A 27,964-nucleotide genomic window follows, 5' to 3' on the forward strand; every position below is an offset into this window, starting at 1 on the left:
TAAGTTCGACTTTCTGTGTTCTTTCCTGTGTTTCTTTATTTCCGTAATCTGACTTAACGCCTCAATCAACGCAACAATTCTAGCTATTCGCAACTTATCTTCAACAGCAACCCCCGGGAGAACAACTGCGCCGTCTACGATCCGAATCTCAGGTACCGCTGGTCGGCGCGACCCTGCTCGGATAAGCTGCGCTTCATCTGCCAGCACAAGATGCCCAAGGTGAGCGGCCCCAACCGGTACAAGATCTACAACCGCTGGAACGCCACCTATCCGAACGAGCAGGCCAACGAGGTCGTCCTGGAGATCCTCGAGCCGCACCAAAACGATCGCAGGTAAGTGGAGTCTAGGGGGTGGCATCTCCGGGTGCAATGGTGGGCTCCTTAGGGCTCGCATCCTCGCCCTCAGCCACATCTTTGAGCTCCTTGCTCTTCTCAGCCTCCTCTTCGTCCAGAAATTCATCCCACTTGGAGAGCCGTTCTTGGGCCTCAGTTGCCGATTCATCGATTCTATGGGATATTGAAGTATTAGTGACTACCTTAATCGGATTTAGGATTAGTGTCTTACTTGTATTTGGTTTTGCCGTCCCAAGCCTCTGCGGTTAGTTTCCTTTGACCAAAGAAACGTCCCTGCATCATTTGTATGACCAGGTCCGCCTCCTCCGGACTGGACATGTTTACTTGAGCAACGCCTTCAGGATGACGCTACGGGAGATATGGGAGATTGGATTATGATATTATTATAGGCTCAAGTCTAGAACTCACGTCATAGATGACCACCTTGCGGACCATTCCGCACTTGCCACACTCCTCCCGCAAATTGTTCTGGTACTCCAGGATGAGTTCCACTTGTTGTTCAAAGAGTTCCGGAGTAAAGAGGTTTTTAAGGATGACGGTTTTCTCGTTCTTGGAACGCTCCCCGCGCATTTTGTCTGGTCGCCAGTCGAATAATCTTTGAGAAGAGGTTATTAATATTATTTGAGGATTCTAGATAGATTCCTCCCCGAAACTACTCACTTTTCCTTCATTTTCTGCAACTTTTCCTTGTCCTTCTTCTTACGCTTGGGCTTCAGGGCGGGATTGTACTCCCCACGCATTTGGAACTGTGCCCTTTGGACCCGTATTTTGTGGCCCCGGTAGTTGTACTCATCCAAAATTTTCAAAGCCAGATTGACGCTCTCCACCTTGAAGATAGAATACATCAAAATATTAATATTTATTCTCCACTAGATACCACCGCCGTGTCAAGGCCGAGGGCAGCAACGAGGAGATGATCATCCCCGGCCGTCGCCGCAACAACAACAACCGCAGAAACAATCGCAACCGCCCCGTCCTGCATCCCAATGACGTCAACTACGAGCAACCCGGACAGAAGCCCCGCAGGAAGCGTCCACGTGTCACCACTGTGGCGCCTTCAGTGGCACCATCTCCTGGCTCTGGCATCAGCAACGACGTGCTCAGCCCCTCGGCCACGCCCCAGCAGATGACCCAGTACGACCGGAAGTTGCAGCGCCAAAGGGAGCGCGAGAGACGCCGCCAGTTGCGGAAGCAGGAGCGCAGGAGGCTGCGACTGGAGGAGAAGCTGCGTCAGGAGCGGGAGCGAGAGAGGGCGGCCCAAGATGCCCCACACTCCCCCGTCGAGGTAGGTGAACTGCATCAGCGCTCTGCGGAGGAGACCGAGAAGCGTCACCGGGAGGAAAAGGAGAAGAAGCAGAAGAAGGAGCTGGAGAAGCAGGAGAAGCTGAAGAAGGCCGAGCAAGAGAAGCATAGGCTGGCAGAGGAGGAGCGGGTGCGCAATGAGGAGCTGGAGGCCCAGAAGCTGAGAGAAGAACAGAAGAAAATACTAGAGTTCCAGGAGCAGCAATCGCGAGAGCTTAAGGCCAAGCACGAACAGGAGCTGCAGGAGCGGGAGAACCAGCAGCAGCAGCGGCAGCGGGAGATCGAGGAACTCAAGCAGCGGCAGGAGGAAGCCGAGCGCCAGAAGGCCGCCGACGAGGAGGCGGAGAAGCAGCGCCAGGAGCACATCCAGAAGCTAAGGCAGCGCGAGGAGGAGGATCGCCGCCAGCGTGAGGAAGAACGCCGCAAGCTGCGCGAGCAGCAGGAGGAACAGGACCGTCTGAATGCCGAGAAGCGCCGCGAGGAGGAGCAACGCCTGCAGAAGGAGTATCAGGAGCGCTTGGAGCAGGCCAAGACCGATCGAGAACGCCAGTTGGCGGAGGCGAGGGAGGCCAAGCGCCGCGAGGATCTAGCACTGCAGGAGCAGATTAAGAAGCAGGAGCAGGAGCGCCAGGAGCAGGTCCGCCGCAAGCTAGAGGAGGAGGAGAAGCGCCGCGAACTGGAGGAGCTGGAGGAGACCAAGCGCTTCGAGGAGCAGGAGCTGAAGCGGCTGCACGAGGAGAACGCACGGCGTGAGGAGCAGCAGCGCCAGCGGGAGCGGGAGATCGAGGAGCGCGAAGCTGTCGAGAAGAAGCTGGCGGCCGAGGAAGAGCGCCTGCGCCAGGAGGTCCTCGAGGAGGAGCGGGCGTTGAAGCAGCGCCAGGAGGAGGCCATCCGCCAGACGGAGGAGGCGCGCAAGGCCAAGGAGGACGAGGAGCGGGCCGCCGAGGAGGCCAAGGCTGCCGAGCAGAAGCGCCGCCTGGAGAAGGCCAAGCAGCTGGCCGACGCGGAGAAGGCCGCCCAGGAGGAGGCGAAGAAGCGCCTCTACGCCTCCCGAATCTCGGCCCTGAGTCCCGAGGACCAGAAGAAGTTCTTCGAGATGCGGAAGCGGCGCAAGCAGCTCAAGGAGCAGAGGGCGCGCGAGCGCAGGGAGAAGGAGCTCAAGAGGATACAGCACGCCATCCGGCTGAGCGAGGCCGAGTAGGCGGATGCACCGCTCCACCCCCTCCAACCACTAACCAATACCAACCGAGACATATCGATCAATTGGTTCCGCACACGCACCGTTGCCCAGTCGATCCCTTCGATTGCTTTCTTTTAGACCGACAGGAATACACGCAAAAGTATTATTTTAGGAGGAGAGATGTAGGAAAGGATGTCCTTGCAGCGGACCCCAAGCAAGGACCCTTCGGTTATGAGGGAATCAAGTTTCAGTTGCATTTGTCGGCGGAGAATCTTCGAGAGCCATTCTCCAAGCACTTGGCTAGCTCCATTACTGTACAGAAAATACTATATGAATAGGCTAAGGATATAAACACAACACACGTTACACACCCAGCACATCACCACCCCCAACCAGTCACGCATGTTTCCTTAATAAGCCAACTAGCGGTTGGCCATCAGAGCCACTAAACTCCACACACGCGAATCACCGGAATTTTAAACTCAAGCACCAGCCACCCCACATAATACACAGAGAGAGAAGATCCGGAAGATAGGACGGGAAACTCCTCCAGGACAGAATCCAGCTCCAAGCCTCCCCCACTCCCCAATTGGCCTCAGCGAAGCAATAATTTCTAAGAATCGTTTTGGATGTGTCGGCCCCGACTCAGGCCACTTACTAACTCCCTTAGGTTACAAGCCACTTACACTATGTATGTAATGACTAAAGTATGTTTAAATGTAAATTTTTATGTATTTTTTAATACCTCAACGCATAAATTGAAGCTTCTTTCTGTGCCAGTTGTTTTTCGTTGAAAATGAAAACCGAGCGAGCAGGAAGGAGGCGCACGAATCGAAACAGAAGCAATTTTATAGCCAAGTAATGCATTTTAATAGTAAACTAACCAATTTTAAACATTATTGTACTCTACTCCACTCACAGACCAGGTGAGATGCGAATAACGATATAGTCAGCGCAAGGAATCGGACGAGGATGGTAGGGCGAGAAGCACACACCGTATGATAAACTACCATATAATATTTATGCAAGATTGAATCTAGTTAAGCCCTTAATCGATAAACTGAACTAAAGAATAAAGTTTCAATAAACACAAAACAAAGACCAGGATCTTGCAGTTTCTATTCTGCTTAGGCAGTGGAACTCACCTTGATGTAGTCGCAGAGGCCGTCGCCCTTGATCTGCCCGTCCTTCTCGGCGTAGAGCTTCAGCTTGAACTTCTGGGTCTGCGGGTCCCGCATCACCATGCCGCACTTCCCCATCAGCTCGGCGAACTCCTCCATGGTAATGTCCAGCGGCAGGTTCGAGACGTATACCTTGGTGTTCTGCGAGGGATCCATTTCGAACCACTCTGTAAAATGGAGCATACTTTAGTCTTGGGAATCTTTAGGGATAGAAAGGGAACTTACTGGGTGGCTCCTGTGGCTTTCGCTTCCCTGTTGGCGCCACAGTGGCGGACTCCGCGCTTCCCTTGGCCATGGCGGCCTCCGCCTCGGCCGTCATCCTCTTGAGCTCCTCCGCCTTCCTCTTCGCCTCCGCCGCCTCCTTCTCAGCCTTCTCCTTTTCGCCCGCCGATGTGTTGTCGATGAACCCGTAGTTCATCTGGTAGCGGGCCATGAAGTCATCGTCGATCTTGGGAAACCAGGCGCCCTTGGCGGTGTCCCAGAAGAACACCGACCCGTCCTTGTCCGTGTAGGTGCGCTCGCCCTGCTCGTCCAGGCCGTAGACCGCATCCTGTCCGGGCTTCTGCTGCTTCGGCAGCCACTTTTGCTGCTTCTCGTCCCACTTGTAGTGCTCCGTTTCCGTCTCCTGGGTCTTTGGCAGCCACTGCTCGGTCTTGGGGCACCACTTGTAGTGCTCGTTCTCGTAGAGATCCCCGGCCTTGGCCGCCTCATCGGCGGATAGGGGTATCCAGTTGTTCTCGGTGTTGCACCACTTGTACTTCTGTTTGGTGCTGGGATCAGTGTATATGGCACCTCCGTCCGCCGCATAGGTCATGTGCTCCTCGTAGGCGGCAAAGTCCTGGGAAGGGGCTTCCTTTGGGGGTGGGGCTTCTGCAGCGTCCTTGGGGGTTTCATCTTTAACATCCGTGTGTGCCGGCGGGGAGGAAACCAGGTCTTGACCTTCTGGCTTCCCTCCCTGCTCGGGCTCGGATGTCACCTCCTTCTCCGGCGCACTTTCGCTCATTTCGGCTTCGGGTTCTGTAATTAAAGCCGAGAAGTAGACTACATTTAGTTTCTTCCTTTGAGGGGTGGGCGTGACAATCGGCTAATTCCCAGCTAATTTCAGCCGGACGGCAAATAATCACGGGGTCCCGGGTCCGGTGAAGCAACAAAACTAAATTGCAGGAACGTGCCCACATCGCTTGACATTGAAGAAGGCGACCATAAAGAATACAAAGGTGAGGAACGAGCGTCCAGGTGGAAGGCGAGCGTTCTCGCATTCCGAGAAGCCCGCAGGAAAATAACAAGTTCTCCTTTTTGCACCTCCCGTCTGCCTCCGGCCGGGCAAACAATTTACACAATGATTGCCATTTCGCCCATAGGGGAGTGTGTGTGTGTGTGTGCCTCTGGGTGGCAAGGTGGCCGGCTCTGGGGCAGGTAATAAAATGAAATGAAAAGAAAAGCGCACGCCACTTTCGGGGCGGTCCAAGAAAAGACCAACACAAATCCCCAGAAAACACACACAAAAGGAACCCTGAAGGTCAACTAATTCCGTTTATTTGGGGAGCGGTGGAGGCCAAGAAAGTCCTCTACCTCTCGGGCCTCCCTGGGCCTTGCCTTCGAATCGATTGCTTTGAACTGGCCCGGCAGGTTCAATCAACCTTTGGCTCGGTTACCAATTCCCGACTTGACTCGAGAGCCAAATAGATTTGTCAACCTATTGACACATCGCTTGAGAGTTCCGGCAGCTGACCCGGGCCGGGGCTGCCTTTTGTTTGCCTTGTGCGTCATCCGGGTTGCCCGGGAACATCTTGGCCCAATCGAAAGGGGTTCAATGGACTCCGGACGCAGGACTCCGGCCTCCGAACTGTGGCTAATTGTCGCTAGCGAGTGCCACTAAAAATAGGCGCACAAAAACCGCTCAAAGCAGGGTTCAACGCTCACTGGTGGGCAGCATTTGCATACAAAGATTCGCCCTCCGCCAAGTCATCGCCGGCCGCAGGATGAGGGTATTCCCCACGGCAAACTGGCACACATGCAACAGCAACCAGCCACCCACCCACACGGGGGCAAGGAGCTAAAAGGAGCACGGGCAATTGCACTTTGCGGGCCAAACAACTTTGTTAGGCGATTCATAAATTACACAGACATTCGAGTGGAGTCGGTGCATATTACAAGTAGGGCTCCGACTCCGGGCACTCGTGGATGGGGCAAAGTTCTGGCATATAATATGCAGGGTTCGGACTCGAAATCGGGGCTAAGCGCTGCAATACATAATGGAATACGAAGCCAAAACAAGAACAGAATACACTCGGAATAGGAATTTAAATATTTAGGATCTTCCAAGGCAGGAATTGTAAGGACTTCTGCCACGTACGACTGCAACAATGGTTGGCAGGACACCTTTGGCCTTTCCCACTCGGCTGAGAACGCACTTATTGCACAAGAAGGCCCGGGAATCAAATGGAACCTCTTCTGATGGAAATCAATTAATTGACGCAAATTGTCTGCGAAAGTCCGCAAATGTGGGACGTCTGATTGCCGGACTAGGTGGCCCTGTTTTATGGCCACGTTTTGGAGGCCATAGAGGCCGTTACCCAATTTCGGCCAAATGCCTAAAACCCAAAACGAATTAATTAACTTTTGCAGAAATGTGGCAAATTCGCGGGACACTCTGTGTCCTATGCAAATGTCAACAGGTCGGGGAAGGGGACTCGACCGACGGGCTACGGGCTACGGGGCGTATGCGCAATGAAAGGAAAAGCAACGCCCCACTTGCCATATATAATAATGTTATTTTTAACGTAGCTCGTATTCCGTATTCCGAGAGATTGGCAAACATTACTCACAAATGCCAAAAATACCAGAGAGTGAGAAAGCCAGACCCAGTCCTTAGCCAGAAAACCCGAATTCCCTCACTCACATACTCGCACGGAATAACTTAACTCCGAGTAGTAAGCGTACGGAGTAGGGTGACTCACAAACCGTAGCATACTTATAAGGGCCAGCGCAAATGGCCCAATATTGATGGCCCATTGTGGGGCAGGTGGGTGGGGGCTTTCCTATTGTTCGTGAGTGTGTGTGTGGTAGCTGGCATGGCTAGAAAGGCTAGTAGCTAGTGGCTAGTAGCAGGGTAGCCTGCTAGCCCTAGTCCTGGCTGACTGGTCAGTACGCGCTGAATCGTTCAACTGACCAGTCCGTAGTCCTACTGACCTCCGCCCGGGAACCGCCAGCCAGCTGGCAAGTGGAGCACGCAACTTCAAATGGCTTTGTTGTGTAGTAGCCACCACTAGCCACTAACCCCCAGTGTATGTGCGCTCAGGGGTATCATATAAACAATTGGAATGCAGCCGGCGAAAAAATATGCAAGACTCACTAATACAAAAATCAATAAAATAAAATAAGAAGTCCCAACCAGACATAGAGTTCTAGTTCCAGAAAGGAAAACATACTATTAAGACCACCATGGATATCCCCAGCAGCGGAGCCATCTTCACCCTCGGAAAGTCACACCTGGCGGAGAATACGCAGAGCTACTTCTACATCAAGAACGATCCTGTGAAGCGCCTGATTTCCGGTCCCAACCAGAGCGCCGTCATATGCGGTAACTACTGACTGACCCCGATCCTTGCTCCCATCCAGCCACCTATCCTGACCGGTTCAACACTCCTGGTCAAGCTGCATCGCATGTGCCCTGCAATTTTCTTTAAATAATCATGAGCCCCTCCGCCCACTCGGCGGGGCACTTTCACTTTCCTGTTGGCCCAGTCGCCGTGCTATTCGGTGTTTTGTGGTTTCGTGGGAGCACTGAATTACTGAATTACAGCCGGCTTTCGTAGCCGGACAAATTGGTAGTCCGGGGATTAGCCGTATTGCAGGGACATGGTGAATATTTCATCCAGTGGCTCCGCAGCGAAATTGAATAGCTGTCCGAGTCGCTTTTCACTTAAGTTCTAACCCGCATTACATAAGCCTTCAATCCGCTTACTAGGACTGACCAAGACCAAGACCAGGCACTCCAAATCACGGCACCTTCGACTTGGACAGTTAATGGGGTCAGACGCGGTGTAAAAATACCTGAAATATGGAGCGCACTCACGAAGCGAGTCCCCGAAAACCGAGCCCGATTCGTAATTGAGGCGTTAACTTCTGCGGGGGAGCAGTTAAGCAGTTGAATTGGCCCACACACACACACTCCCACACACTTAGTCCAACTCTCAATCAATAAAAGTCAAGAAAAGGGAACAACACACCCACTTTCCACCCACTCCCAACCCACTCCTGGCCCACTCTCCAGGCCAAAACAACAAACAGCATAATAAAACCAAACAAAAGCCGAAATGTCAAACCGCTCTTATCCATTACAGAATCTGGCCGACTATTTGTTTGGGGCGAGAACCACTACGGGCAGCTCGGGATTGGCGGCCATGGCGGAGCCGGCGGAGGCAAGAAGGGCGGCAGCAATAACAACGGCGCAAGCAACGGGGATGTGGTCACCAAGCCCACCTGTGTGAAGGCCTTGAAAACCCTGGGATTGAGGATCTGCGACGCCGCCTTCGGCAACAACTGGGCCGTGATGCTGACACGTGAGTGAATCGCCAAGAAGGCAGACAAGTAGGGACAATATGTCACTCAAGGAATGGGGCCAATAGAGAGTCAGAGTTATGGAAAAAGTTTCCTCAATTGAAGCAATTTAGTAATTGTATTGCCATCCTACAGTATTTATTTTATTATTTATTCTTTTATTAAATAATTTTATGAAAATTTAGTTCTTAAGGAGTAAGATAAGATAAGAGTCTATCTTAAGCGGGGGTCATCTGAATCCTTTCCTCTCCTCAGACTCCAATGAAATATTTTTCACGGGCCGCAACATCTTTCCGGAGGACACCCATGTGGCCCAGCACTTCATCACTGTCCAGGTGGACCAGCAGCCGTGCAACATCATCCGGAAACCGTTTCGTCTGGAGGAGTTCGACGACTACCTCTCAAAGAGCGAGGAAACGGACAATTTCATGGCCGTTCAGGCGGGCAACGAGCACTTTGCCGTACTAACCAGTAAGTTGATATGATCTGTACTTATTCTAGTGACTAACTAAACTAAACTATGAACTAAAGGCACTGGCAGACTTATCGGCTGCGGCTCGAACGCCCAAATGCAGCTGGGCGAGCTGGAGGTGGACTACGATGGCCACCCCGTGGAGATCACCTTGGATGCCCCCGTGCAGCAATTCGCCTGCGGACCCGAGTCCACCCTGGTGCTGACCGCTAGCGGGAACCTGTTTCTGACGGGCCACCTCAATGAGTTCGTTTTTCCGCGCTTCACCGAGCTGCAGAAGAACCTGCCGCCCACGGAGCAGATCATCTTCATGCACATCTCGAAGACCAGCGAAGTCTACATCGTCACCAATGCGGGAAGCATCTACCGCAGCTTTGAATCCGTGCGGAACAAGAGCCTGGTCTTCCAGCGCTTTTACGACTACGACAGCGAGGAGAACGGTCCCATCTGGAAGCTGCTGAAGGGGTTCTCCTTCTACGCCGCGCTGAGCAAGGCCAACAAGTTCTTCACGACCTTCTCGGAGAGCGGCCACCACCTCAAGACCTTCCGCGAGATCTCAAAGTTCAAGAATCTGCGCCTGCTGGACATCGCCGTGGGCGACCAACACATCCTGGTGCAGGGCATCCCGCGCTCCTCGATGTCCTCCGCCTCGGTGGGTGGTTCGGCCGAGCCCCATCGCTCTATCAGCAAGAGCTTTGTGCTGCAGCCGCCGGACACCAATGGAAACGTCGAGGATGGCAGGAGCCACAGCGCCAGAAGCCTAACCAAACAAAAAAGTGTGGAGGAAAAGGAGGAAGCACCTCTTGCGGCCACTGTGGCAGGTTTGGCAGTAGCAGCCAGTGCAGGAACAGCAGCTGCCATGGAGGCAGTGAAGCATTTAACCAAACAGGAGGAAAAGGCCCAAGAGCCGGATGACGAGAAGTCGTCGGAGGAGGAGAAAGCTGAACCGAAAGACGTGAATGGAAATGGTAGCGATGCTTTGGAGGTGAATGGTTTGGACCACATGGAAGGTAAGCCAGGGAGCTCTCCCAAAGAAGAGGCAGCTCCACCAAAAGAGTCTCCTAAGATGGAAAATTCCAAGGCCGAGGCTCCCAAAGAGCCAGCTAAAGAAAAGCAACAAGAAGAGGAAACCATGAAGATCGAACCATCAGCACCGATGGAATCTCCTACCAAGCCAATGGAAGTCAAGGAACCTGTCGTGGAAGTCAAGGAATCTGCGGTGGAAGCCATGGAAACAACAATTTCAGTCAAGGATTCAGCAATGGAAGCTATAAGTAAAGAATCCCCAGCGAAACCCTTGGAACTGATGCGGAAGATGCCCACTCCACCATCACATACCCCAACGCCTCCAAAGTCAGCCTCAGCTTCGATGGGCTCTCACGATTCCTTACACACTATTCAGGCAGCCCATCCTCCGGAGGAAAAGTATCTGCGTCCTCGCACTCCCTACCCCGAGAGCAGCGACTCCAGCACCCCGCAAACGATCAAGAAGACACCCATTCGGAACTTCTCCTACGAGGCAGCCATGAACCACGACCACCTGGAGCGCACCTCGCCGGAGTTGGTGGACAGCCTGGAGACCGTTGAGGAGGTACCAGCCGCCATCATTTCAGTTAACACGCCCACACCGCCCACCGAGGAGGACGAGCAGCTTGCCGTGGAAATAACCACAAAGAACGATTCGAAGGACAGCAGCAAGGTCATAAACGAGATTCGCTTCATCAACAACGGAGTGGATGTCACGGCGAATGTGGAGGAGCAGATGGCGGATACCCCGTTGGAAAGCTCGGTGGAAGACCTGGAGTCGGACGGGGAGCAGATTATGCAGCAGGTGGAGGAGCATGTGGACAAGGTGGTCACCCAAACCGAAGAGGCGGCAGCAAAGGTGACCGAAGAAGTTAAAGATTCCATGGACTCCACCAGGAACTCCATCCAGACAGCGGTGCGAAAGGCAGCCAACGGAGCTCGGGATGCCGTGGAAGCTGCTGGCGAGCGTATGGCCACCGGAGCTCGAGGAGCCGTGGATGCCGTGGGTGATGCCATGGGAGCAGCCGGAAAAAGCGCCCAAAGAATGGCCAACGATGCCATTCACGCGGTGGGACAGGCTGGTAGCAATGCTGCGAAGGCGGCCTCGGACACAAAGGACTCCATGGGCAGGGCCATGGACTCGGTGACCAATAAGATTTCCAGCGAGGTTCAGGGCGCCAAGGAGAACATTTCTTCCTTGTTCCAAATCAAAGCTGCAAGGGAAGCGGATCCTCAAACCACTCCGGTCTCCACACCGGACAGGTCCTCCAAGGAGGGCGCTCCAAAGACAAACACCACTATGGGATCCGGGGAGGAGGACGAGAGGACAACCGCGTCGGTGAACTCGAACCACAACTCGGCGGGCAATGGAATCAACAATATCTTCGAGCCGAGCAACCACTTCGATCCCTACGAAGAGGATCCCCTGGACGCGGTGGTGGAGCGTAGCAAGAAGGCCATGCAGGACGACCTGCGGGCCATGCAACTCCGGGGCCAGTCCCACGTGCAAGCGGTGGCCCATGAAAAGGAGCAGGAGGCGAAGGGATTCATGCAGAACGTCCTTGACAGGCTCAATTGTCGGAACGAGAGGGCGGTGAAGATAGAAGGTATTTGTATTTATTTCTGGTGAAAATATGTCACCCACTCACCTGGTTTTTCCATAAACAGATGAAATGCGCCCGCCGGCTCCGCACCACAACAAAAACAAAGTCAACAGCGAGCTGAGTCTGACGAATGGAAACGGGAATGCCCAGGGCGAGCAGGCAACGTCGCGGGTGTGCACTATTTTATAAAACTCGCACTACCGCCGCACTTTTCTAAGCAATTGCATTTGGTCTTGAAGTACAATTAAATAAAAATAAAGCGAACAAATTGCATTTTCGCAAGCCGACAAAACAACACTTGGGACAGTGTTGCCAGACTGTTATAATACCACTTGTTTGTCGCAGGCTATCAGTGTTTTTTTTTCTGCAAACATACTTTGACAAAACCGCCTCCAAAGTCTTTATTTTTCAAGAAAGCAACATAAAAACTCCTAATACCTGATATAATCATCAAATCTTACAAGATTTTAAAGCTGTACGGCAACGTAGAAACAGGTGTTTTCCATCATTGGTTGGAAAACTTCAAGTGCTGGCAATAACCAGCCGTGGCAATGCTGAGAAACGCGCAAAAGCAAAATGTGCTAACGCGTAGAGGTCTATTTTGTACGCGAAACAGTAAAAAAGAGAAAAGAAATATTTGTACTATTTTTCTAACGTTTATACCCTTTTTATAAATGAATACCAGCCACTGATAATGCGCTGAGGGCCCGTTTTTAAAACAGCAACAGCGAAGAGTGGATGGGATCGATTGCCAAACCCCAACCGATTCGAATGCGGAAAATGATGTAAAACGGGGGAAATCGGATCGGAAATCTAAACCTGAAAGGCCCCTCAGCACAGCCACAAAATGGAAAGGTAGGTCAATGTGTGGGCGCTCGAAAAAAGTACCTGTGTGAATATTGGAAGGCTCGTCTTCATATCAAGTCCATCTGGCGATTGTGGAGGACGTTAAATGGGTGGAAAACACTGGACAATTTGGTAGGGAGCTCCAAAATTAAAAGTCTCCTAACCTCAAAAGAGCTTTTACACAGTCAGTGTGTGTGTGTGTGTGCCTGGTGTTGCGTGTATCGGTGTGTGGTTGCTGGTTGCGAGTGTGCGACTGAAAGTGGTTGTGGCTTGTGTGTCGCAAAGGGGGGCCAAGGGGGCCTAAGAAGGCAACGTGTTAGTGGAAAAACTGCTTTTGAAAAAAGGGAAAATTTTTCCCCAAAAGCCCGCCCAAAATAAGGAAAACTGCAACCTGCTGATCCCCACCACCCCACAAGACCCCTGATTGGATGTTGATGTTTGATGGTATTTTGTTGCTAGGAAAACACATGTAATTTGCGAGAAAGTAACACGCTGTCAGTTCAACAGAAAGATACCTACGAGCGCGGGTGTGTGTGTGCCTGTAACTACACAGAAAGAAAAAACTTGCTGCGATCTTAGAGGTCATAAAACAAAGGTTTTCTGTTAGAATTTAGACTGCTTCCAATACAAAGTTTAAATAATTAAAAAATAATTTAATAGTACGTTGTAATAATCCATAGAGTATATTATATAGACTTGAGAAACTTCGCTCAGTGTATGTGACGATAACCTGTCCGGCGGACGTAAAAACCAGCGCCCTGGAAATTACATGCATTTGGGCGCGCGCCTATTTATTTGGTTTAAAAATGCATAATCGTCTGTTTTATAATTTATGCTCTAAAAAGAAAAAAGACACCACTTACTACCGCCGGCCAGCAGAATTCTGCCAGTCGGGAAGGGAAGGGAAGGGATGGGAAGAAGGGGCCTGGAAGTGTGTCAGCTATTGAATAATTTAGATTTATAATTTCGCAGTTAGAGGTATCTCGTAGGTCGTCGTGTGTTTGGGAATTCCTCACAAATTTTTGCATACCAAAAGCGCCGAACGCCAGCTAACAGCCAACTGACTATCTTTTCACTCTTCCCCAAATTCCAGGCACTAGCAAGCCCAAGATGAGCATGTCGTGGCATTTTTGAGCATCATCGATCTTTGTTTGTTTGCCAGCTTTCGGTTCGAGTTCTCCAAGTTCACAGTCACTAGAGTCGCCCAGCTCCCGGTCCAGATCCAGACCCCGGCCCAGGCCCGACACCTTAACCCAAGCCCGCTCCCAGCCCCAATCCCAGCGAGCAGCCCATGATGCATATCAAGAGTCTGCCCCACGCCCATGCCGCTGCCACGGCGATGAGCAGCAACTGTGACATCGTCATCGTGGCCTCCCAGCCGCAGACGACTATAGCGAATAACAACAACAACGATACGGTCACCCAGGCCACGCATCCCAGCCATTTAGCTGCGGCCCAGCAGCAGCAACAGCAGCAGCATCACCAGCAGCAGCAGCAGCAGCAACAACCAAGTGGACCTCCGTCCGCACCGCCGCCGCCCACGGAGCTGCCTCTGCCCTTCCAAATGCACCTAACCGGGATCTCGGCGGAGGCGCACAGCGCCGCCCAAGCAGCAGCCATGGCAGCCGCCCAAGCCGCAGCGGCACAGGCAGCGGCGGCCGAGCAGCAGCAGGCTCCACCGCCGCCCCCGCACCTGGCGCACCTTCACAGTCCGACGATCCCCAGCGATCACTATTTGTCAAGCAATGGGCATGGCGAACATCCAGGGGAGGCGGCTCCGGGGAGCAATGGAAGTGCAGGGGGTGGCGGCGGTGCTCGGGAGCACGAGAAGCCCTTCCACTGCACCGTGTGCGATCGCCGATTTCGGCAGCTGAGCACTCTGACCAATCACGTGAAGATCCACACCGGCGAGAAGCCCTACAAGTGCAACGTTTGTGATAAGACCTTCCGTCAATCGTCGACTCTGACGAACCATCTGAAGATCCACACGGGCGAGAAGCCCTACAACTGCAACTACTGTCCCAAGCATTTCCGTCAGCTGAGCACCCTGGCCAATCACGTCAAGATCCACACGGGTAAGCTCTCCATCCACTCCATGATTCATCAAATCAAAGCATATATTGTTCTTCAGGTGAGAAGCCCTTCGAGTGCGTGATCTGCAAGAAGCAGTTCCGCCAGTCCAGCACGCTCAACAATCACATAAAGATTCACGTCATGGACAAGGTCTACGTTCCTGTCAAGATCAAAACGGAAGAGGAGGAGGGGTGACTAGGACGCATGGCGTTGGCGGCACACCACCATCAGCAGCATCAGCACCAGCCGCAGCAGCAGCCGAGTCTCCACCCACAGCCGCCGCAGCAGCACCAGCCGCAACACCACCAGCAGCCTCCGCCTCCGTCCCAACAGCTCTCTCAGATCGAGGAGCACCAGCAGCGAGGAGTGACCATCACCACGCTGCACCACCAGCATGGAAGCAGCACCGGCTCGCCGCACCATCACTTCAATCTGGGGGATCTGTCCAGCGCCATGCAGCTCGGAGCTGTGACGGCGGACGGCAACTTTGTCACCATGGGCGGTGTGGTGGTGGGACGGATCCAGCACTCGCGGGAGGAGCTGCAGCAGCTGGGCGTGATCAAGGTCGAATCGCCATCGAATGGTGCGACAGCCACAGCGCAGCGCGAGGGATGAGTCGATGAGCTGCTCCTCGAAATGCTCAAGGAGGAGAACGTAGCAGAGGAGGAGGAGGATGAGTTAGAGTTAGAGGAGGATCCAGAGCATTCAGAAGAGCAGCGATGAGTCGTGTTTGGTGTGTACGCTTACGTTGTTGTTAGTTGTTTAATTGTAGCGAACATTGTTGTTGTTGTTAAGGTTTAAATGTGTGACTAAGAACTTACCAAGATGAATGTATAGCAAACGCTTCAAAAGTAGCTAACCGAGAGCCTGGAGAGAGCCACCACCACCACCACTACCAGCAGCCCGAGAGCTCACAGAAAACCGAACCGAGAACCTAGAACCTAGAACCCCAACCACAAGTTGCACCCAAGAACCACACTCTCAGCCCCCAGCAATAGATTAACTTCAACACTACTCACCTAAATAAACCATAGACGTTAACTAGGAGCCACTAGCATGGGAACTAAACTGCTAATGAGAAAAACCGAAAATAAGAACCGATAGTAAGCAAAAAGTCATTGCGTGTAAGTTGAGGAATGTGCAAGAAAGCAGAACTGCAACCGTTTACAATTTTAAATTTGTTGACCCCCTTTTTCAGATTGTTTAAACTTAAACTAGCATTTAAATTTAAGAGAAATTGTTGTACACACTTGACTTAGTCAATTTTGCCGATTGTTTTAGCCCCGCATCCCGTGAAACGATTTACTGAGGGCGTGTTTCTGGTATGGGTTTTACACAAATTCAATTTGTTTTTAAACGAAAATATATAAATTCCTAGCCTAATTATTTAATTTTATATAGAAATTATTGAAGAGAAAACTCTACCCTAAATGAACAGAGAATGGCAAGCAAATAAAATTCTAATAGTCTTAAGAGGTCGAAACTATATAATTTTTTAACCCGTAACCTAGAGAGCCATAGTTTGTAAAGCAGCGTTTTTTTAATTTTAATTGATTAGTCTTAGTAGTTTTAATTTCGGCATTGGCATACTTTGGAAACACAAAAGCTGTCAACGGCTAGCCTTCGTCTAAATATTAGTTAATGAAGTAACACAAACTAATGCTAATTACGATAATACGATAGGTAAAAGTTCTGTACAAAGCCCAACTCCAATTTGTATGTATAAAGCTAGAGCGGCGGAGGTAGCGGAGGAGTTAAACTAAATTTGTAAAGCAAACCCTTTTCGAAAGAAAATGATATTTTCTAAAAATATAATCCACGCCTTTTTATGTTGACCTATTAGCCTATGTTCCACCCCAGCCCGACTGAATGACCAGGTCGCCTTTATATCATTTCTGAAACTGCTGCAGGGTCGACTGCGAGAGGCTCCTGTGCCGAGTTCCTATAGATTTCGAAGCGCAACAAAAACAAAAATCTTGATACGTATACGAATTAATTACCAACCGACCGGAACCGAAGCATCAGTTACATAAAAGAAACCTAGCCCCTATGGAAACCTAATAAGTAAATGTTGATAAATGTGTAGTGTTAACGAAATGCAGGACAGACGAAACTTACTTACAAAGTAAAGCCTGGAAAGAGTAGTATCCCCAGCCACAGAGACATAGAATTCAAGCTTTAAGTCCGACCTAGGATAATGTTTTGCCGGGCTGCGACTATCCGCTTATTGGGCTTGGGAGCATGAGGACTTTACTTTCCTTTGGCGGGAGACGCTAATGTGCTTGAGAACAATACCGTAGATCTTCAGAAGACTTGAGCTCTGCGCACAGCTTCCTTCCTGTCCCACGCGCATGCATTACTCTAAGATTAAGAGACGTAGTGAGATTAGCATTTAAGGCCTAACTTAGTTATAGTCGAGTTTGTAAAATGTAAAACTGAAATGAATTTAGACATACAATGAACAAAGACAAGAAACAAGAAAGCTAGGCGGCAGGAGGCGAGGAGGCGGCAGGCGAGCAAGCAAATGGCTTAAAAACAAATCGCGATAATATTGTATAATTATACACCTACGAGTATATATATAAATATATATTTATATTTATTAGTGTATGTACAAGCGTAGTAGCTGTATTTATATGTAAATGTGTACGTAAACTGTGTATTAGTTACAGCATAAATATATATTTGCAACGGAGAAATACAGAAACGAAAAGAATGACAAATGGCAAATCCCAATCTCGTTCTTACTGGAGTCCCAACAAACAAAAAATATCTCGAACTTAACCCAAAGATCGCTTACAGCTAGCTAAATAAACTTTTGAACTTGTGGTTGGTTGAACTTATGAACCTAAGGCCTACACCCTCAAGACGAAGAGTCGGATTCGGCCGCGGAAGCGGGATGCGAAATGGGGTCCTCTTCGCCCAGGACCCTGTCGAGGTAGGTCAGCCAATCAGCCACATCCAGCTCCTTCTGGATACCATTTATCAGGACTCGTCGCAGATGTCGCAGGTTGCGCACATCGTCGCCATAGCGGAGACACATCTTGGACACGTTGATCCTGGCCACTGGTAGGTGCACTTCGGGCCTGCCCAATATCATCTTGGTGTTCATGCGCTTCTTCCACGTGTGCACCTCCTTCTCCATCTCATCCAGCATAAAGACCTTGCCCTGGCCGCCGGTTATCATACCCACCGGAGTGGCCAAAGTACTCGAGGTCCTGGTTTGGAGTGGCATTATGGACTGCTTGTTCTTCAGGCACTTCCAGAAGCCAGCCAGGTTCATCCACTTGTCATAATCCACCAGGGCATTCAACAGAATCCTCAGGTAATCCTCGCGGGACAGCAGTTCGTCCTGCTCCTCTTCTTCAATCTCGCTCTTTGGCTTATACTTTAGCCAATTACGGTCGGTGAACTCTTTACACACCTTTTCCGGACAGAACGGAAGCTTCTTTGGGAAGTAAAACAGTTGGAGAAAGTGGTCCGTGAACTCAAAGCGAAGGTATGGGTGATCCAGCTGGGGGATAATCTTGAGGTATGTGCTTATGTGCTTGGGGTTTTGAGATTTGAATATTTTGAAAAAGTCGCTTATCAATAATCGAGTCTGCGGGCCCAAGTTGGGATAGATCACAGCGTTGTCAACATACTTAAGCTCGGCCGTGTTGCTCACTTCCACTATGAGGGAGATGAGGCGCTAAAAATGTCTAAAGATATTATGGTTTCTCAGGGATGAGCCAGAACAACTCACCTGTAGAATTCTGAGGCGTTCGGGGTACATGGATTTGGCGGCTGCTATGCCGTACAACTTCATCACCTGCTTCACGATGTCAGTGAGACGCGTGCTGGCCGTCATTTGAAACACAATCGCAACGAAGGGCCTGGTGTCTTCCTGAAACATCTCAGACTCCGACTGTCGCAGCCGGTTGTGCTCCAACCAGGTCAGGAACTCATACTCCAGCACCCACGTCAGCATGTTCAGGACGTCGCAAAGGCGGGCCAGCTGAACCGATGACGACATTTTCTTAAAATCATCCAAACAGAGCTTGCCACTCAACCAGTCGTACTGCTGGACATGCCTGAGGAACACCGTTTCCTGCGACATATTGGCATCTTCCTCCTCGGAGAAGTTGAACACGAATCGTTCGTAGAACTTGGTATTTTCGCGGATTTCTTCTTCATTACACTGTCTCAGGTTCTCCTCAAGGAGATCCAGATAGAACTGCATTTTTTGCGGAGTCTCCGAGTTGGACCGCTTTTCACGCAAAGAAGGCTTCTTGATTCCCAAGAAATTGAGGTAATACGGACGTAGGGCTGTCCAGCAGGGTGGAAACGCGTCGACCAGAAGGTAGAAGGTGCGGATAAGCTTATTGTAGGTTTCGGCCAACTCTTTGACGCTGATGTCTTTAGCAATAAGGATCTGAAATATATTCCGATTGGATTATACTTGAAACAAAGATAGAGCCAGAATTACCATTGTCATATCTATGAGTCTATCGAATACTCCTTCGCCGGGGTAGACGCACTGCAACACCATAGTCTCGAGGATGTCTAGAAATGTATCATAGTGCTGGCCATGTAGCGTAGTCCGCAAGGCCTGCACGGCTATAAAGTTAGGGGCATCTGGAAGCATTGAACAGCGGTGCTTATCGACGCACTGCGGCGAGTTGTGAAGACACTTCGGGACACATGCTCCTGGCAGGCGCTGCTCGCTTTTCATGTACAGATTCGAGATCAGGATGCGCAGATTCAATTTCCAGTTGAGCTTCGGTTGCGGTTGATCGTAAGGAGTGGGGCGTTCCTTTGTCCTTCGGGCTTTCCTAGAAGGGGTCTCCTTTCCGGCACTGCTGAGTTGGTTTGCACCGGATTTGGCGGAAAGCATTTCCACATCGGAGTCTGAACGGGATGCAGCCTCATCCTCCGGTACAGATATCTCTGATTCTGAGCTATCTGACTTACCGAGCACTGGGTTGGGACTATTTGTTGTTTTATCGAGCCCAGTTTCAGTGATGTCTGGATTTTTGAGAAGCATGTCTGCTATGTCTGGCTTCTCAAATTCATTAATTTCCACCTCCATTGATACGTCCATGACGTCAGGTTCCAGAATCTGACTATCGTCAGCCTTGACAGCGGAACTTTCGTCCATAGTTTCTAAATGAAGTTGCCTGCACAATTCGAAATTTTATACAAATACGCAATTTTGCCGGCTTGGGTTTGCAAAATGGAATCAGCTGGTTCTTAGGTATACGGTCACATTATAAGTCCTTTACGGAAATTCCTGAATTCCAGGAATCAAAGAAATCTTTCACTGCACACTTGCACCTTAATTCAAAAACTTTAATAAAATTATAACTTAATATAAATATTGGATCATTAGTCTGTTATTTGTGGGAATCCCAATAAAGGCGCCAAACTATGCCATACGATAGTATCGATCGTAAGAAATGTGAGTGTTGGTAAGCGCGTAAATTTAAATCTTAACCGTTTTTCAAACTTTCGTTTTTGATAATTTTTTTATTTTAAACAAAAGAAGTCATATTTAAATCCCCGGAAAAGGTTAAGGCTTACATTTGTTCCAAACCATCTAAAAATGTGGAACAGATTAAATTAAACTGCCTCATACAAACATTTTTATTGGACAGAGGTGCGTTACCCAATAAAAATATGTCTTTTTACATCAATTAAAACTCCTGCCCAAAAAAATAAAACCATGCATAAATTAAATTTCATGCATGAATGAATGCAGACCATGTTACTTGCACAACCAGACCGCGCACTTGGCAAAAAGTCCAAATTTAGAGTTTAAATATAGCAATTAAGCTGATTTATGCAGCCCGTCCGCATGTTACAATAATTGCCGCTAACAACTCGGCTCTCCAAAATCCAAAATCCTCGAGCTCCACTGAAGGCTGGGAACCCCACAGAATTGTGGCGCCGACGTCTTTGCAACTTTGCCACTTGTATGCAAATGTGTGGAGAAAAATTGAAAAAAAGATCGAGACTACATTTTTTAGGCGGGCATGTGAAAAAAACATATCCAGAAATCTAGTGCATGATTAGCCATGTTTTAGTTTTTTATTTCGGCGGTTCAGTGATTGGTATTTAGCTTGTTGGCCACTTGGCTCTTTGACTCCCGTGTGTTGGCCGCGTTAATGAATTGCCTTAAATGTCAATTACCACTGACTTTTATCGCAGTATCTTAATAAAAGCCAATTATAATTGCTTCTCTCGCCTCCCCAAGCAATCAAATCAGCAGGCTGATGATTGCGATTTTAATTACCGACTTTTGTTTAACTGCTGCAACGGATAATTACAATCTTTGAGACATTCAATTGGTTAACAGATGTATCTGCTTGCTGAAAAACAACGCATTTATAATTGAGTTATTGGAAATTGGATTTTTGATTTTTTTCATGGGTCTGAAAGGTGGGCGTTACGATTACGCATATGGAAATTAAATGTTGTTGGGGGCGAGGGTGCAGCCAAATTAAATTCTTGACTAATCGCTGACATTTCTGGGCCGGATCAGCAATTGAAGGTTCGACATCAATAGGGGAAATGGGGCTATAAAATCACTAGTTAAATCTTTAAAGAATTTATATTTGATTTGGATCTGTGCAGACCACTTAAAACGGCGGAACCGACAGCATTCGTATCTAATGCCCCCCATCAGACCCATTCGACATGCGTAAGTCATGTCAAAAATTTATTGCGTGACCATTGCCGGGGATACTTTATCATAAAGCGGCACCGCTGCTACCAAAGTGCCAAAACTTCCAACTACCAACTGCCAGCAGCCGGCAAGCACTTGGCCAAGAGTCTGTTCCAAAGTGCGAAATCGCCAGTTGAGCAATGAATACCCGCAAAGTCGGGACAGAACATAAATCTCACACCAGAGTCCGCCATCAAGTGCACCTACACGGATACAGATTTGGTTGCAGACTCCGATTCGGTCAACAGTCCTGGACCTGGCCAAGTGTCGAGGTGCCAATTAAGGCTGCAAACTGCGAGTGTTTTGGATACATCATACTGCAACGCTGCATAGATAATTTTTTCTTTATTTTATGTTTGTTTTTTTTTTGTGCTGAGATCAACCGAAAATGGACCAGTGTCATTTGATTCTTGTGGCAGGCTGGCGGCGTTTCATGCGCCTTTGACATGCAACTGGGGTCCATGCTGAGTCGGCACAGTTTACACGAAATCAGCAAATGCAACAGCCAGAGCGGACAAAAAATTACGAAATTTGTCGTCTGACAAAAAGCTTTGAAAACGATATAAATTAAATTTACGATTTTGGTGCTCATTAAATGTTCACAACTTTGGGCCAACATTTTTTGCCTTCGGCTGTTGCAATTGCAGCGAAATTAGAACATCGCTTTGGGAAATCGCTAAAATGCAGTTAATTGTTTTTGCCCTCGGTTTCTTTTCGGTTTCTGTTTGTCACAAATTGAATAATGGCTTAATCGGCGAAGAATGTTTGCCATTGTTTGGCCGGTTTTCGAACTAATTACGTGCCGGCTGGAATGGAATACTTGGTCCAGGCTATTGTATAATCGTGCCGTTTGATTATATCCTGGCACAGCTGCTGGAGACCAACGGAGAGACCAAAGAAACAAAAGTGAAAGGCAAACATGCAACGCCCACTTCTCACTCGGGACACTCGGGACCAAAATATAACTAGATTATTATATAATTGTTACCATTTGACTAATTTGCCTGTGGCCAAGATACTACAAACTTTGCGGCGAAACGAGGAAAGCGAAAGAGTCTAGATTTTGAAGAAAATAGGACAGTAACCGAACTGGTAGCCATTTGCCATGTCACCGCCGCCTGCACCACTGCACCACTGCACTACTGCACCACTGACCAACATACGATCGATGATCGGCAATCGGGAACCGGCTCCCAGCTGAGCCACCACCGAATATGGGTCACTGCATTCGGCTCCGTGGCATGAGGCATGACGTGAGCTGGTCCATGCACCAGATGCTATTTTAATTGCCAATCATCAATGGATGCCCATAAAAAGGAAACGGAGGGGTGACTACGGCAGCCAACAAGATAAAACGTCTTTAATCTGAGTCCCATAATTTAGGGATACATTCTGCCCTGAACATGGCGGCAGTGGCTCATCCGTCCGAACCATTTGATGTAGCCCCTTTTGGTATAGCACTGCAATGGTCTTTGGTGGGTCTGCAGTTCTCTCCTGGTGGCTGCCTCTGTGCTTGCAATATATTTTTTTATTAAATAGGTCATTAAATGTAAAAGACACCTACCCTGTTCATCGTACTTTGTGAATCTTGTGGGTGGCCACACACTAGGCAAGTTCAAAACGCCCAGACGCGAAAGGCAAATCATCTTGTAAAGGCTATGAAAACATATGAAATTTACTTTTAGATTTTAAAGAAAATGTATAATTTAATATTCCGATTCAGCTGGTCAGCTGGTTGTGTGGAAAACAGGCGTCAACTGAGCCAAATGCCACAGCCAACTGATTGAGTAAACTTTTCCCCGGTTCGCTTTCATTACGGAGCGGGTTGCTGTGTGACGAGTGTTGCAATCTGGCCAGTCGATTCCAGTGGGGGGGAGCGGTGTGAGGAGCAGCAGCTGACCACCGACCCACCAGGCTCCAGACCAGACTCGCTCCAGATCAAGATCTTCGGCGTTACTTGGTGCAAATGAAATGGAAAACGCAGTCAGAGCGGGTTTTGCTGGAAAATGGGGCAGAAGCCGGCTCATAGACGCCTTACATAACTGGCCATAGAAAAAGTACACATGTGCACTGAAAAGAACTGGACTATAATATCTAGAAAGGCAATGATCGTTGAGAAAATGTACCTACAGGGTATTGTAATATTATTGTTTATTCTTTATTTTTTTCAAGTGTACTAGTACAGTGGCATGTGCAATTTATCTGGCCGCAGAAATCTTTCCTGGATAGGAGTAGGATACCCCAGCCGCAGAGGCAAACTCATAGGCAGACGCAGTCAAATACGCAGATGCAGTTGCAGTTGCAATGGCAATAGCAACATGAATCGGTGGCATGTGGCTTAGTTTCGCTTTAATAGAGCCGCCAGAGGCATTTGCATTGCGCCACCGGAGCGGAGTCATAATGCGGCGAGACATTTTCGCGGCTGCGTTTGCCTTTGCGTTTGGGTTGCGTGTTATTTAGCCGCTAAAGGGCAAACGAGCCGCGTCTTAATTACGTTAATGGCTGCCAAATCCATGTGCGATTCTTGTTGCCTCAACTCGGCTCAGGAGCTCGCCAACTCGCCAGCTCCCCGGCTTGGCTGTAAAAAGCCAGAAACAGCATCTACAGCGGCAGCATTTGTGTAATGTTGGTAATTAAGCGTCGCTTTCTGCACACACACACTACTAGTTTTCCCACGATGGCCACTCTCGGTCCTCTGACGGGCCCTCCCCCTCTCAGACCGACTACTGTGCAGCGTTAAAGCCGCAACAAACTGCCGGCAAGTACCAGAGGCCAATGATATATGCATTTTTTCAGCCAGAGCCAACAATGGCAGGCCACTGCGCGCCTTGCTTATAAATTAGATTCAGCCAAAAATAATAGCCATATTTCGGTTTATCGTGTTTTTATTTTCGATTTTGGAATTTTCCTCCTGCGGCAGACCCTCAGAAAAAGGTCAAAGCTTCAACGACTGCAGCTGCGCTTTTTTGTGGCCCGTGGAGGTGGTTTATCTTGGCCATCGGCGATGGAACGATGTTTTGATCTTCTGGCCAAAATGCACAGGGGAAAAATCTTAAAAGGGATGTGTCTTCAAATCTCCATCGATAATACACGTTTGCTACTAACAAACTGACTAATTTAAATTAATTTCTGTCTGTGTGATTAACTGGCTGGCAGTTCGAGCGAACTTAAAGCGATTTCAGGCCGAACAAATTGCGGCGCGATGTGCGATGGTCAATCAGGGATCGTGGCATTTAAGTGATTCCCCCCCTGTGATGCAGCCAGCCCCTTATTAGGCCGGGAAAATCAATGACGTCAGGCGATGGGCATTGTGTAAGCGGGAATGCTGCAATTTCTGGCCGAGATCAACGTCATCGGCTGACCACATCCCTGGCCAGAGTTCCACTTGGCTGCTGGCCATTGAAGCGCATAATTTCGCGGAAATGCTGCGGTGCTGGACACTTCCCTTGGATAGGCCAATCGAGGGCTATATAAATACCGGAGAAGTGCGACATTTCACGCTTAGTATGCGAGAATCGGAGGTGCCCAAAACCCAGACAGAGCCATGAAGAAGCGACGCATAACCCGCCCGGTTGGGGATCCACAGCTTGGAGATAGAGGAGTAGATGTTTTGGCAACCCGTTTTGGCTTCCGCATTGCGTTGCAAACAGAAGCACAGAAGCAGCAGGCTTGCCACGCGCGGCTCCTCAAAGATTTGGTGGCACCCCTGCTGGCGCTAATTGCTGGATTCGGAATGATCGGCACAAGCGCCGCCGTTGGATATTCCTACACGCGGTTCGAGGGTCCGGTGGTGGGGCCAGAGCACCTGGTCACCGTCCACGACGGACGCACCGTCGACTATGTGGCCCGGCCCGAGTACAGCTTCGCCTATGGCGTCGAAGATGGCAAGTCGCGCGTGCTGCAGAATCGCAAGGAGACGCGCAATGGCGACGAGGTGCGCGGCGTCTACAGGTGAGTGGAGTGGAGGGGTGACGAGACCGGAGAGTGTCACACAACGTTGTGGGATTAGGTGTTTTCCGAGATGGGGACAACTTGTCAGTGCATCCATTAGTGTCGCACTGCGCCGAAATTGATATGGCAGAGCGGGCCATTTAAAGCCACTTAATGAAATCATTGGATTGCAGAAAGTTTATCAAATTTTAAAATAAAATATTAAAATTAACAAGTTCATAACACTCGTATTAAATCCTAAAATATTCAATACAAATTGAAGCCTCCATTGGAATGATATGATCTGATATGTATGGATCATAAATAGAGCTTAACATCATAGTACTTACCACTTCATCAAATGGCTATTATCACCATGTAATTAATGCTGTTCAATTGATTTTATTTTCCATTCAGCGTAGTCGATCCGGATGGCACCTTGCGTGTGGTTAAATACACGGCCGACGATGCCAACGGCTTCCAGGCGGAGGTGATCACGAATGGAGTGAAAACACTACATGGCCACGGAGCAGAGGGGGACGCCGGAGCTGGAGGAGGAGGTGGAGGAGTTGTGGACAACCAGGTGCGACATGACAGCTCCGAGGGAGAGGAGGAGGATGAGGAGGAGGCTTCACCACATCGTGGAGGAAATCAGTACCAAGTTCACGAGGAGTACGATGAGGGGGAAGGCGACGGAAAGGGGGGCGAAAAGGACGAGGAGGGGGAGGAGGGAGAGGGAGGAGGAGACCATCAGGAGTACGAGGGAAGCAGCGAGGAGGGATACGAGGAGGCCGAAGCTCACAGTCAGCAGGAGGAGAGCGGCGAGGACTACTAGGAAACCACTTCCAGCGAGTTTAGTTTTTATTTTGTGATAAACTAAAAATAAATATTTAGAAATAATTTCTTAATTATCCTCTGAAATCTTTGCACAATTCCAACACCCCAGAGCGAACCACGAAAGAAATCTAAATAGAGCGCTAATTGAAATATCCAGCGAGCTTATGCCTGCGGTTCACTGGGGGTTACGGGTTACGGATTACGGGGGGCATGTTGCTGTTTCTGGCTTTGCGTAACCACAACATCAACATCAACGTCAAGTGGGTATCGGCCAGGCCGGGCCAGTGGAGCATGTGCGTCCGAGCTGCAACTCCAACTCCACGCCAGACCCCAGCTGGCTGCGACTTTGATTCAATTTCGATTTCTTTTCATTTTCGCATGGACTCATGGACTCAATCAAGCGGAGACGATGGACAGGCGGCTGGCAAGTTTGTTGCAAGCTCGGAAAATCCATCCAGTCTCCTTCATCTGAGTGTGTGCGTGATCCACTTTGGATGGTGGTGGCAGCCAGCAGTGCCAGTGGTTCCATTTCGTCACTCGCTTAATTTCAAACGCGCAAATGCGCAAAATCGCATTAAATGTGCGAAATGCAGACATCAGGTGGAGGACCAGAGCACGCGGATCCAGAAAGTGGATCAAACGACGTCTGGTTGTGGCAGCGATGCGGTAATAATGCTGAAATGCCTGGCCAGCAGCTTGGCCAACTCCAACTTGGCCACTGGTAATCTCACAATTGAGCCGGCTACTAAATTGGGTTGGCAGCCTTAATTCGGACCGGGCTAATTGACAGCCAAGTTATGGCCCACTAATAGTCCACCACTGTTACCACTAACACTGCCACCAAGAATCAAGATGCCAAAAAGCCCACGAAAAACTAAATATGGATAGCATGCGTCTGCGGTGGACGTGCAAGAATTCTCCTAACTGGGAAATGTTTTAATTACTTTTTCTCTGCATTGCATGGTAGTAATTCGACCAGCCTAAGGGTTTCGCATATCATTTCGGAAGTGCAGAGATCTGGCAATCCCACCGGATGTAACCTAGCTGGAAGATCAACCGGATATAGCGCGTTACGCATACGCAGCGTTGTGCAACGCCTTGGATTACATTGCGTGGAATGTGCTGCACTGACTTTCTAATTGCGGTCCCGGCCCCAGGCCATTGTCCAGCTTAAGATAAGGCCGAGCCGAAAAAACCTTCAGGTCTCAATCAAGAAACAAAAAATATCGCTTAGCCCACTGCATAAATCAAGTCACAAACCTATAACTGTCAAGTCATTTAAGCCAATGGGGGAGTTTAAGAGAAGTCGGTTGGTTCAAAGTGGGTCGACCTAGAGGTGACCTACTAATGATATCAAAATAGTAAAAAATTTATATAAACTATTATATATTACAGTTTATTAATTTTATATTGATTTTCAAAATAAAAATCTTTCGAGACAATCTGATCATCCACCGTATATACCCCCTTAAAAACCAACCTACATAACCATGCAAAGTGCGTTAAAATGTTCAGTGGATGGATGCATTACCTCCAAGCCCCATGCCACCTCCCACATCCAGACCATTGTCCAAACATAGCCAAACAAACTGCCAGATCGGCGAACATAAATCAAGATAAAATGTTTGTTCTAGTTATCGACTGTCGCAGCCATAAACCTAATAAATCTTGGGCTTAGCCGGCAAAGATATTGATTTCAATAAATAAGTAAGATCAGGGGCCAGGAGGGTTAGTGGACCATGCGTGGACAAGTGCAATTAACGCATGCAAAACAATTCGCTCGATCGATCAGCAAATGTTTCTTTTCTGAGGGAGGGAGACGGAGGTCTGCGGATTGCGCAATCGTCCGTCGAACACAGAAAACTGAGACAAAGACAAAGCTTGTTGTAGT

At 49.3% G+C, this 27,964-nt stretch overlaps 6 protein-coding genes and 1 non-coding gene across 10 annotated transcripts in view; 4 read left to right on the forward strand and 3 right to left on the reverse strand.

The window, feature by feature from the left end:
- rgn (regeneration) overlaps window positions 1-3,939 on the forward strand; it is a 41,466-nt gene extending 37,527 nt beyond the window's left edge. For 2 of the 4 annotated variants that reach the window (XM_017242826.3, XM_017242825.3), the window contains 2 exons: window positions 84-332; window positions 1,227-3,939. In XM_017242826.3, the coding sequence (XP_017098315.2) occupies window positions 84-332; window positions 1,227-2,856 (1,879 nt within the window). In that variant the 3' untranslated portion in view covers window positions 2,857-3,939. The remainder of the gene's footprint in view (window positions 1-83; window positions 333-1,226) is intronic. The other 2 variants (XR_001773361.3, XM_017242827.3) reach the window with 2 other exon arrangements.
- barc (RRM1_TatSF1_like and RRM2_TatSF1_like domain-containing protein barc) lies at window positions 1-11,868 on the reverse strand. The gene is made up of 7 exons (XM_017242829.3): window positions 11,727-11,868; window positions 4,242-5,033; window positions 3,981-4,183; window positions 1,014-1,180; window positions 762-948; window positions 565-701; window positions 1-506 (listed from the first exon to the last, which is right to left on the reverse strand). Exons 1-7 carry the CDS (start codon window positions 11,737-11,739, stop codon window positions 344-346), a joined length of 1,662 nt encoding a protein of 553 aa, XP_017098318.2. The 5' UTR covers window positions 11,740-11,868; the 3' UTR covers window positions 1-343.
- Window positions 7,176-11,877, forward strand: LOC108126312 (X-linked retinitis pigmentosa GTPase regulator). The gene is made up of 5 exons (XM_017242834.3): window positions 7,176-7,599; window positions 8,363-8,581; window positions 8,835-9,050; window positions 9,111-11,684; window positions 11,746-11,877. The coding sequence occupies exons 1-5, from the start codon at window positions 7,461-7,463 to the stop codon at window positions 11,868-11,870; spliced, it is 3,273 nt and encodes a 1,090-aa protein (XP_017098323.2). The 5' UTR covers window positions 7,176-7,460; the 3' UTR covers window positions 11,871-11,877.
- A 913-nt stretch (window positions 11,878-12,790) lies between these two features.
- Aef1 (Adult enhancer factor 1) lies at window positions 12,791-16,415 on the forward strand. The gene is given in 3 exon segments (XM_070280292.1): window positions 12,791-12,971; window positions 13,621-14,602; window positions 14,659-16,415. Coding segments are annotated over 2 exon segments (1,341 nt in total). The 5' UTR covers window positions 12,791-12,971; window positions 13,621-13,818; the 3' UTR covers window positions 15,216-16,415.
- An 845-nt stretch (window positions 16,416-17,260) lies between these two features.
- Window positions 17,261-19,833, reverse strand: LOC108126308 (uncharacterized). The gene is made up of 3 exons (XM_017242828.3): window positions 19,069-19,833; window positions 18,346-19,014; window positions 17,261-18,291 (listed from the first exon to the last, which is right to left on the reverse strand). Exons 1-3 carry the CDS (start codon window positions 19,738-19,740, stop codon window positions 17,464-17,466), a joined length of 2,169 nt encoding a protein of 722 aa, XP_017098317.2. The 5' UTR covers window positions 19,741-19,833; the 3' UTR covers window positions 17,261-17,463.
- Window positions 19,834-22,266: 2,433 nt separating this feature from the next.
- On the reverse strand, window positions 22,267-23,099 carry LOC108126229 (uncharacterized). Its single transcript, XR_011442929.1, has 2 exons — window positions 22,871-23,099; window positions 22,267-22,813 (listed from the first exon to the last, which is right to left on the reverse strand). It is a non-coding gene; the product is annotated as an uncharacterized protein (transcript).
- Window positions 23,100-24,850: 1,751 nt separating this feature from the next.
- LOC108126253 (uncharacterized) lies at window positions 24,851-26,071 on the forward strand. Its single transcript, XM_017242714.2, has 2 exons — window positions 24,851-25,257; window positions 25,654-26,071. Exons 1-2 carry the CDS (start codon window positions 24,851-24,853, stop codon window positions 26,069-26,071), a joined length of 825 nt encoding a protein of 274 aa, XP_017098203.2.
- The last annotated feature ends 1,893 nt before the right edge of the window (window positions 26,072-27,964 follow it).

This window comes from Drosophila bipectinata, chromosome 3L (assembly GCF_030179905.1).
Source record: "Drosophila bipectinata strain 14024-0381.07 chromosome 3L, DbipHiC1v2, whole genome shotgun sequence".
Lineage (NCBI taxonomy): Eukaryota > Metazoa > Arthropoda > Insecta > Diptera > Drosophilidae > Drosophila > Drosophila bipectinata.